The following is an 11,539-nucleotide window of genomic DNA, read 5'->3' on the forward strand; positions in this document are numbered from 1 at the left end:
CAACTTAGTACTTGATGACTAAATTACCGAGTTACGTTTAAAATACTCGCTTTCACGGAGAGCGAGTACTAGCTGGTTATATTTTGTTAGACACCAGTTAGTACTCGATTATAGTTTAATCGAGTTAGATCATTTGGACCGATCGTCCACCAATCAAGTAAGCGTTGATTCTTACAGACAACTTTGGCTGGAGTTGTGATGGAACGCAGATCTACTCGCTTTCTTTGAAAGCGAGTAATATACTAAACTCGATTTCTTGGACATCGAGTACTGTGAAAGCTATTTTCAACTTAGTACTCGATGACTAAATTACCGAGTTAAATTTAAAATGCTCGCTTTCACGGAGAGCGAGTACTAGCTGGTTATATTTTGTTAGACACCAGTAGTACTCGATTATAGTATAGTCGAGTTACTTCATTTGGACCGATCGTCCACCAATCAAGTAAGCGTCGATTCTTACAGACAACTTTGGCTGGAGTTGTGATGTACTGTGAGTAATACAATGTCCTCGATGACTATAGTATCGAGTTACTTCTGTACTCGATAATATTACAATCGAGTTTTTATATTATGACCAATCGAAACCAATCGGACAACAGTCGGTTTTTTCAGACAATCATGGCTGGACTCATGAATTCCTCGATTGGTCGCGCAGCGATCGAATAACAATCGACTCTTACAGTCACACATTCAACACATCACAACTCCAGTGCATTTCGATGGGTCGCAGCCAGTTCGACTGATCAGTAATTCTCCAGTAATCCTCGACATTTGTGAAATCGAGTTACGGATTGAACTCGCTTAATGTAAGATCGAGTAAAGTGTTTTCCAGTTTGTTTTCATAGACGAGTACATGGTACTCGAGTATTTTAGTACCGAGTTATTACGATTACTCGTTTTTAGCAAAATCGAGTTTTGCAGAACAACCTTCCACTACATATTACAACTCGGCCTGCATGTTTTTTCCTGTTGCAACTCAGTCAGTTTTTTACACCAGGTATGTTCTGTTTATTACAATGTTCATGAAGCAACAAGTGCATGGCATGCAACACACTCCTATATTGTTGCTTTTGAGATTTCCACTGCTATATAAATATGAATGCAACAAAGTTGGAGAAGTTGGAAATCATACTAAAACAGCTTAGTGAAACCCCATTGCAATAACTTCGTTTTTAACTGAATTGTTTGCTTGACCGGCTTAGTAAAACCCCCATCAGTACATAACATTAAAGGCACTAACAACGTGCATGACTACATAAGTACAAACTTTAATATCAACTTCTAAGCTGTTAACATGACCAATATCATTTGTCTTCTCATCATGGGGCTGTTCAACTGGTGACGTTCGGTTGCTTCCAATTAAAGAGGTAGGGATCATCCTCGCTGCGCAACGTCCAGCTTTGTTAGCACCCATCCACCTTGGCTGCCGTACCTACTGTAAATAGTTAAAAAATGTTATGTACACTGGACTTATATAAGTTATTAACACGCAACATAGGCAGAACAGGAAAAATTTACAACACTTACGACGAATAGTGTAACAAAAACAACTGAACAACCTCATTTGCCTATACATGCATGAACACCAGTGTTTGTTTCATGACTAGTCCAAATACTTACTATGGCAATAGAGAACAATATTCCAAGTTCTTAATAGTGGCAATTTATATATGACAAAAGTTGTAGGAGATATATGACCTTTACCTATGATGCAGCTCCACCGCTAGTTGACTCCACATTTCGAGTAGGACATGTTCTACGGTTGTGCCCCTCTTGGCGACACAACCCACATCTTGACTTGGGTCCATTCTCGATCCATAGGGAGGTCGGCAACTCCCTATCATTCTCGTCCATCTCATTGCGGATTCGTGTGGACTTTGGCCAACCTTTGTTCCGGATCAGGTGCGGATTGGGCATCACTACTCTAGTTTCTTTCGGATCCGGCCATGCTAATCTGTCTTTCAACGGTTGGAATACCGGTTCATAGCTATGGAACCTATGACTCACGCTATAGCAAGGATCAATAAACTGCTGCGCATCGTGCTTATACTTAGCACAAATTGCTATTACGTGTGAACACGGCATCTTGTATGCTTCCCATTTTCCACATGTGCATGTCATACCCCGAAGATCAACCCTGTGCGTGTGTTGTCCGCCCCCATTACTTAGAGGATTACCCGGTGTGTCAACCTGATATAACTGTGCTTGTGTGCACATCCGTGTCACCATATGGTCCTTTGCCTTCGCTTGGTTTTTTTCGAACCTGTCCATGGCATACTTGCACCATTCTTGACCCGCTTCCAATTGCTCTAGAGCGAGATTACGACGAGCGTCAAAGTAGGAGTTCACTTTGAAGAAGGTGTACCTCACCATTGCCGTGATTGGCAAGCTGCGTGCACCTTTCAGTACTCCATTAAAACACTCCGATAGGTTGGTTGTCATTGCTCCGTATCGACGCCCTCCGTCGTGTGCAAGTGTCCACTTTTCTTTGTTTTCATTTTCCAAGTACCTGTGTGCAGCCGGTTTGACATTGCGAATTAAATCCAGTGTGGCCTGAAACTTTCTAACTTGATTCGCGCTTGCGGCCCTCCATACCATGTTCTTCAACTCCGGAATTTTCCATTTTGTGTTCACATTGCTAACTACATGGCGGAGGCAATACCGGTGATGGGCCTGGGGAGGCTGCAACCAAGTCATCCTTGTGTCATCAAAGCAAGCTTTTATACCCGAATGTCGGTCAGAGATGATGCAAAGATTTGTCCGGTCCGTAACATATCGTTTCAGGCATGCCAAGAACCATCCCCATGTCTCCTTGCTCTCACTCTCAACAACGGCAAACGCCAGTGGATAAACCTCGTTGTTAGCATCTGTTGCCATTGCTATCAACAACTTCCCCTTGTACTTGCCATAGAGGTGCGTTGCATCGATGCTTATCACCGGCCTACAATACTTGAACCCTTCTATACACGGACCAAAAGCCCAAAAGGCATAGTTAAATGTGCAAGTTCCCGGCACACTACGGTGGTCGCACTTCAACTGTGTCACTGTGGTTGGATCTGCATCTTTTAACGCTGCCAGGAACCGAGGCAATTCTGCGTATGACTCATCGAAACCACCGTAGATGGCTGCAACGGCTTTCTGTTTTGCATCCCAAACCTTATAGTGAGACGCCCAATGGCCATGCTTCGTATGAAGAACACTACGCAGGGTTGCTACTGTTCTTGAAATGTCTTCCCGTACGTATGACTCAAGTGTGATGGCAATGAACTTCGAATCCATCATCCTTCCATCATATTCCACTTGGAGTGTCGAGCAAGTGTGGGGACCCTTACATGTTGTGATCATCCACAGCTTGTGCCTTTTGCTGTAGATAGCTCGAATTGACCACAGACATGCATCGTGTACACACGTTACAACCAGTCTCTCGGGGTCTGACTTCATGTACTTAAATTTTTTATTCAGCCCAACGGAGAACATGGTTAGCGCGTGCTGAACCGCAGCTTTATTCTTGAATAGCATCCCCTTGCTCGGTTCGTCCCCCGGTTGCCAACTCAGCAGACCTGTTTCCAGGGAAGGTGATGGGTCATTAATGTCATCCCATGTGTTTGACGTGAACCATTCGGGGTTAGGGTTCGGATTATTTTCCGGTTGTAGTTCATCTAACAATTCTGGATTCTCTACCGGTCCATCGTTATCAATGAACTCCTCATACACATCTCGAGTCTCATCCATTTCGGTTGCCTCGTCCAAGTAGGTTTGGATATCTTCATTTCGGTGAGTATATCCTTCATCCTCATGGGTATGGATAGACCCTAACACTTCGGCGTCTTCAGTATTGTCCATAGCAACCCCATTCCATGGTTGACAGTTGTGGGGCAAAGATGTCTCGGGTGTAACTGACGGGTGCACAACGGTTACAGGAATTGATTCTTGCTCTCCAACTCTACTGCCATATTGCGAACCCCCGTCGACATTGAACCCAACAGTGTGGACAGTTACATACAAGTCAGAACCTATGAATTGCCCTGCCCGCTTTATCACTCCCCACATTATATTTGCATCATTGTCGCATTGTAACGGAATTGAATTGTAGAACACTTGGGTACCTACTAGTTGCTGCGGAGCCCGAAATACAATGGAGATGTCGTGGGTATCCTTGTCTAACCCCATAGTTGACATTATCTTCCGTTTAAGTTTTCTCGTGGGTATCCCACGTTTCACTTCAATAAGCGTTTGCTTTTGGTTCGGACCTCGGTATGATAGCCCGTGCAAGTCATTAATATATGCCTCCCCGTCGTAGTAAACATAGAAGTAATGTGGACTCATAACGGATCTAAACCACAAATAGTAATAATTGTATCATGCTGCGTAATATTGTGAAAGCATAGGCTAACTATACATGCCCTATGTACCTAAGCAAATTGTGCTGAACATGCTAAAACTTACTATTGAATAATTATATCGTCTACTCCATCAGAGTTCATTTCGATAACGAAAATGTTTGCACAATGTGGTCGGGTTTCATGCTGGCTATTGTTCAACAAATGAGAACTCAAAAGCATTGCAAATAAGCAAGATAATTCATACCATGCAATATGGACCACATTATTATGGTCATATACCTCCCATTGAAGACCCACAACATTCAACTAATTTATGTTCTCAAAAATTGTACCACATTATTATGTTCAAATACCCCCTATTGAAGACCCACAACATTCATATTATTTGTGTTCTCAAAAATTGTCAAGAACAGTATTATGTTCAGATGTCCCCATTCAAAAAATTGTCAAGAACAACATTGAAAAAATTCGTGTTGGTCTAAGGGAGATAATTCATAAGCATTGAAATAATTCCTAGCATGCAAAAGCATTGCAAATATCAGTTCTATAATTCCTAGCATGCAACATGTACCACATTATTATGTTCAGATACTTAGCATTGAAGACCCACAACATTGAAATAATTTCTGTTATCAAATTTTGTACTACATAACTTTGTTCAGATACCCCAATTCAACACCCACAACAGCAATAAAAAAATTTGTGTTGCTGTAAAGTGTTATATGAATTACTGACCTATCAACTGAGATGTTGACAGAACAATTTCTTGAAGTGCACTGGCAATGAATTAGCGTGCTTTGTGTAGATAGTTAATTGATGTAAGATGACACCTCTCACTAGTTGTGACACAATGGTTGCAAGCGCAGACCGGTCCACCTCCAGACTTCAGAACGACAGTATCAACTATAATTGGTAAGTGGTCCCAGAAAGTTGGGCGGGTGGGGGTGTGTTATGGTTGGACAATACTCGGCATTCCTGATATCGAGTTACATATAACTCGATTATACTGAGGACGAGTATTATGGAAACCGTGTACGTCATAAATATAACTCGTTTCTGCAAAAATCGAGTTACATGTAACTCGATTCTTCGGAAACCGAGTATTATTAAAACCTACAACTACCAGCAGAACGCACAGTGATTCTGAAATGGAGTTAAATAAAACTCGTTCCTGAGGAGACCGAGTATTATTTACTTCACCAAACTGGTCGTTAGGACAGTTGTTTATACTCGCCATTTAGAGAGGCGAGTTGCATGTTGTACTCGAAACTTGTACATTCGAGTACAACAGTTATTCCACTTTATATAAGATGACAAGTTCCTCTCCTGGTGGATTGGAACCTTGGCAGAGGAAAACATTTAGACAGGGAGAGAAGCCTCCTTCGCTTCTAGAGGTAACATGCCCACCTTCTTTGTACTTCTCATTAAATAATTTACTACTGTACAAACCAAATGCTGATGATGCAACTGTTTGTCAGATCTTTTAACAAGAAACGTCAACGTTGCTGCAGTCCACTGGCACCTATTGGTAGAGCAACATGGTACATTTTTATCTAATACCTCAGTTTCGAAACTTCGTAAGTTCTAACCCCAGCACAACAGATATGGTTTTAACATACAGTGTTGTTGTACGAACTCTTTTAGGGTGGCAGATACTATGTTGTTTTCGTTGGTCGTGCTCCTGGCATATACGACAATTGGGCAGAAGCAAGTAAACAAGTTCATAGATTCGCGAACGCTGAACACAAGTCATACAAGGATCGACGGGAAGCAGAATCTGCATACATGGAGTTCATGCAACGTAATGGTAGGAACGTGCAGTATGGTGCTTCCCAATCGTGGACATCTCCTACCATGTCGCCATCAAGTTCTGGAATGGCATCTCAAAGCGAAGGAACTAGCTATTGCGATGGAGACGTTAGGAACAGATTGTTGAGGTATCAGTTAAACGTTGCTATTGAGGAGCGTGACCACGCAAGGAGAATTGCAACCTTGAGTACTAACATGCTAAGTGAAGTGGTAGCCCATGTTATGGGGGATGACGAAGTTCATGATTCGACACGACAAGGAAGCACGAAATGAAGGTGAAACTATGGCTCTTGCTTGTGGCATTTATGAATCTAGTAATACTAAATATATAAATATATGTGTTTTTATGACCCCTATGGCTCACAATTGTGCTGAACATGCTAAAGTGTTGTTGAATATCTTTTTTGTTTCCCTTTTCAACGTTTATTATGTACTTTGTCTTAGCCTGTTGGCCTGTAATTGCTTGTATTGTTGTTAACATTGGGTATGTTGTTTTGGTAACTGTACTTGGCTTTGGATAGCCAATAAGTATTTTATCTATATATTTTTTTGCGTAGGAAAAACAAAAAAAAACTTGTATATAATTAAGTTGCGAATATAACGAGCAATAGGTTAGTTGTCGTAACGCTAATGTAATATACCCCGTGTCGGTTATGATTTTGCAGCATGACATTGAGCCATATTGGAACATAAAATCCAGATATGCACACCACCTAGCAATGAAACATGTATGGGCATTTGCCAAACTGTTTCATTACGTAATATGCAGTTATTCAACCTTAACATATACAAATGTACATTTCCAAATAAATTTAAACATACTTGGGAAGAAAAAGACCATTTCATTCCTTACTTCGACAGAATTGATCATTTGACTCTGCGTCAAAGAATGTTGACCATTTTTTGTAAGGACCTTTTGCAGATGAGACATGAGGATAAGGATAGACAAAGTCAAATAATATTGTAACTGATAGACTGTAACTGTTTGATGATCATGAAACTGAATTTTATTTTCTCTGTTTTATATGAGGAGAGTTTAAACTTGTACGTAGGTAAGAAAGAGTGGATGACCTTTTTGAAGGTTTTTTTATTTATTGTTTTTATTTCTTAAATTTATTTGGATTTTATTTTCTTTTATTTCTTTTTTTTGTAATTGTTAAAAACATCATTGTTGTGATAATTGGATTGAGATAAGAATTGTGCTACGATAATTAAAAAATTTTATTTTTCTTTAAATAAAGGTAATTGATTTTTATTTTTTGTTTCAATAACGGCAGATGTGTGTGTTCAACGGTTGGTACCACATTATTATAATTTTTTTTTTTATCAATTATCATGGCAGATGTATTCTCAAACAAACGTGTTTGTTTTAATGAAATTTTTTTTATAAGTGAATACTTGGCTTTGAATACCATCAGGAGAGTAATCTAATTTTGTAGGCAATGTTTTGGTGCAAGTTAGACATGTATTTTTACCTTTCATTCAATAGTCAGAACTTAAATATAGACGTTAAGGACATTCACTTAATTAATAAATGGGGACTCGAAATAAGAGAAACCCCTAAACTATTTTAATACATAATCTTAAAAAAACATCAGGTTCAGTACAAAATGATAAAAACTCGACTAAATACTAAATTGTATAATATTTTATTTTCTGAGATTGCCCCTGATGTTCAGGGAAAGCGCTAAACAACTAATGAAAATTATGAAATACCCTTAATGTAATAAACTTATCTTTATCTCTAATTCATAAGAAATGGTTTAAACTCTTAAATTGATAAAAATTGAAAGCAAACAATGTAATGAAAAAAGTGAACTTCTATAAAAAAAAAAAAAACATAGATATGTACCACGGTTATATTTTGAAAAAACAATAAATAAATAAAAACTATCTCGGCCTGTTCTTTGTTGTTTCAAATTCAAAACATAATAATTCCACTACATATTACACTTAACACGTTTGAATTTCACTCCCACATTGTCAAATAACCTGTTATGTTGCCCATGTATGTACATTCAGAATTCAACCATAAATCAAGTAAAAAAAAGTCAAAATAACGACAAATGCAAATACTTCGGCAACTCTTCCACTAAAACAATTAATATTTCCAAAATGTTCCACAGTCCATACTAAGTAAACAACAATACCATGTCAAAGTTCCATAATAAATAACCAAGTATTCTCCTATTAGATGCCATTTTCAGTTCCATATGAAAAACTAAAACACATAACAGATTAAGATAATAAAAACCCAAAATGATTACATCGCAAATAGTAATAATTGTTCATGGCAAAATCCAGTGCCATATCAAAAAGCCTTCAGACATCACTAAGAGACTCGATTAGAAGAGCTGTCTTCCTTGTGCTCATCGTTATTGATCTCCATGCTCTTTTTATCTTCACTGACCTCTTCCAATTGTGGCTGTACAAGGTCTACATCAAATGAATTGAATGAAACATTAAAAACGTATAAACAATATAAATCTGAAATTTAAAATGTGTGCGTAATGAAGCAATGTAAGCAATGAATCAATTAAACAAATAAGTCATTTGCATAGTAGTAAGAAAAAACAATGACTGTTAAATTTTTTGTACTGTCTACTGTCTGCCAACAAAATCCAAAAACGATTCTAAAAAATATGCATGAATATAATTTGTATTACGTTGGTATCAACCATACCATCATGCATAATTTTTCATCAGATTATTCCATTTAAATTCTCGCCAAGATTGTGCACACTCTGCTCAGCATGTTCTATTTTCATAACTCAAATTTGTACTACATATAGCAACTTCAATGCCATTTCAACTTTTCTCTACACCACCTCATCATTAATATTTAAAGTAAACATTGTTGTACTTTATGGGAAATCCAGAACCTTTTGGACATATATATTATAATTTTTTTTTAAATCATAAACTTATAACTTTGGATAGCCAACATATAAATAAAAAATGCATTACCTGTAGAAACAGGAATGCTCAATGGCACTTCCAATTTCTTTCGACATAACTCCGAATGGCGCTTCAAATTATACTGAACAAATGCTCCGTCAGCAATAAATTTCTTTCCACACTGCTTACATTTGCATGAAGGCCGTTCTTTACCTTTTGTCGGAAGCATCTCAAAGTCACGCCAAACACCTGAAGTCCTCCTCTTGTAGACTTTGAGCTCAGTCTTTGCCTTCTTTGGCTCGGGAAGGTCAGACACTTCATTAAATTGGGCATCTAAGTCAGGCTGTTTTCCTTTTTTCGTCATGTCACTGCGAATCATCTGATCACTTTCCATCTAGACCAATTTAAAGAAAAATTATTGATAACAAATTCAGTAATTGTAAGAAAAAGTAAGGACTGACAAATTAATTTAAAATCAACAAAAGGAACAAACAATCTACTATTACTACTTAACAATTAGACACTAGTGGGTTAATTGGCCAAATTTGGACTAAATTTAACCCACGTATACCTCACCCTGAAATATTGTGCAAGCATAGACAAAGGCCACAGGCCCGAGCCCAGAACACTGGGACTAATACAATAAGTATGTAGACATACTAAAATTCATAATAAATTTTAGAATTGTATGACGTGGCATATTGTTCAATATGGATAATAAAAGTATGTCAATATTAAACAACATGAGACTCAATAATAACCTACCAATTTAACACGTGTCAAAATTTGTACCTCTTTGTAACATTACTTTTGTAAGTATTGATATAACTTTAGCACCCTCTAAAGACAAAAAGGGTGAAATTTTAGGTTTCTGTGTCTCTAGACTTTTTTTTTGTTTTACATCATATAATTTAACTGTTATGATCTCTTGTAAATCGATTTACTTATTAAAAATGACAAAGTCTACTATAAGTACTAAAAAATGGACATGATGATGATTAACACAGTAAACGAAATCTACAATTTAATGAAGCAATTTCATTACTAACTAAACAAAATTGTATGTACATTATGATGGACACAAACGAACGGATGTATTCTCAAAATATTTTGTTTGAAGATGACAGATACAAAGAAATTTGAAAAGAAATCAGACAGCAAGACCCAATTATTTTAAAATCAACAACACAAATCTATGGACATTACGATAATAATGAGTAACACAGCAAACGACATCTACTACACTTTAATGAATCAATTTCACTTCTAACTAAACAAAACAAAAATTATAATGGACATTCATCATCTGAAAAGGACATACCTTGCTGGACTGGATTCGGTGGTTCAAAGCTGAAGAAAAATAACCGGTTGGAATACCGGTTGTGAGGAGAAGATAAATCAGAGGGGTCGCCTACAGATTTGAGGGGAATAGCGACTTTGAGAGACATTTTCAGACTAGGGTTTTGGTTTTATAGTGAAGAATTTTATCTGTACTGTACTGTGTACATCAAAGAGGGGCGATTGGAGTTTTGAGGAGATTCAGTGAAAATTACAGAGAGTAATGGTTGACGACGAAAACGAAGAGGCAGTCTTCAGATTCAGAATTTCAGAGAGGCGTGAGGGTTCGTTCAGTTTCTGGGGGAAAGGTACCTAGACACATAGAAATCAAATAAACCAGTACAGTACTCGATAATTCCATAAGCGAGTCTTCAGTACTCGTCATCTATAAAACCGAGTTACATGGAAACTGACCGATCACACACCAATCCAACAGCAATCGAGTTGTACAAACAGGATTGGATGGAGTGATGGAATTTCTTGGTTTTAAATTAGTACTCGCTTCCAAGGAAATCGAGTACTACATTGCATTGTACGCAGGAATTTTAGGGCACAATTACTCGGCTTCAGCTTATTCGAGTAACATTACTCGAGAAGATCATCAGCGAGTTATATGAAAACTGACCGATCACACACCAATCCAACAGCAATCGAGTTGTGCAGACAAGATTGGATGGACTGATGGAACTTCTTGGTTTTAACTTGGAACTCGCTTCCGTGAAAATCGAGTACTTCTTAGTATGGTACGCAGGAATGTTATTACGAATTACTCGACTTCATATTATTCGAGTAAAAATACTCGACAAGGGTAGCAGCGAGTTATATGGAAACTGACCGATCACACACCAGTCCAACAGCAATCGAGTTGTGCAGACAAGATTGAATGGACTGATGGAATTTCTTGGTTTTAAATTAGTACTCGATTCCGTGGAAATTGAGTACTAGGTAATATACTTAGCAGGAATTTTATTACGCATTACTCGGCTACGTAATATTCGAGTAATAATACTCGACAAGTGTATCAGCGAGTAATACTGTAAGTATTACGATCATGATTATTAGTAAGATTATGATTACAAATATGTAATAATATTGAATATTGGAATTAAATGAACAAAACAATATAAAGATAGTAGTTCATTAGGGGGGGA

General features: G+C 37.8%; 1 protein-coding gene across 1 annotated transcript; it reads right to left on the reverse strand.

The window, feature by feature from the left end:
- Positions 1-1,704: 1,704 nt before the first annotated feature.
- LOC126689900 (uncharacterized) lies at positions 1,705-4,170 on the reverse strand. Its single transcript, XM_050385064.1, has one exon. It carries the CDS (start codon positions 4,168-4,170, stop codon positions 1,705-1,707), a length of 2,466 nt encoding a protein of 821 aa, XP_050241021.1.
- Positions 4,171-11,539: the final 7,369 nt, after the last annotated feature.

This window comes from Quercus robur, chromosome 6, assembly GCF_932294415.1.
Source record: "Quercus robur chromosome 6, dhQueRobu3.1, whole genome shotgun sequence".
Lineage (NCBI taxonomy): Eukaryota > Viridiplantae > Streptophyta > Magnoliopsida > Fagales > Fagaceae > Quercus > Quercus robur.

What these genes read in the sequence shown, in the direction of transcription:
- LOC126689900 (XM_050385064.1), bottom strand. Translation starts at nt 4,170, where the DNA reads ATGGGGTTAGACAAGGATACCCACGACATCTCCATTGTATTTCGGGCT.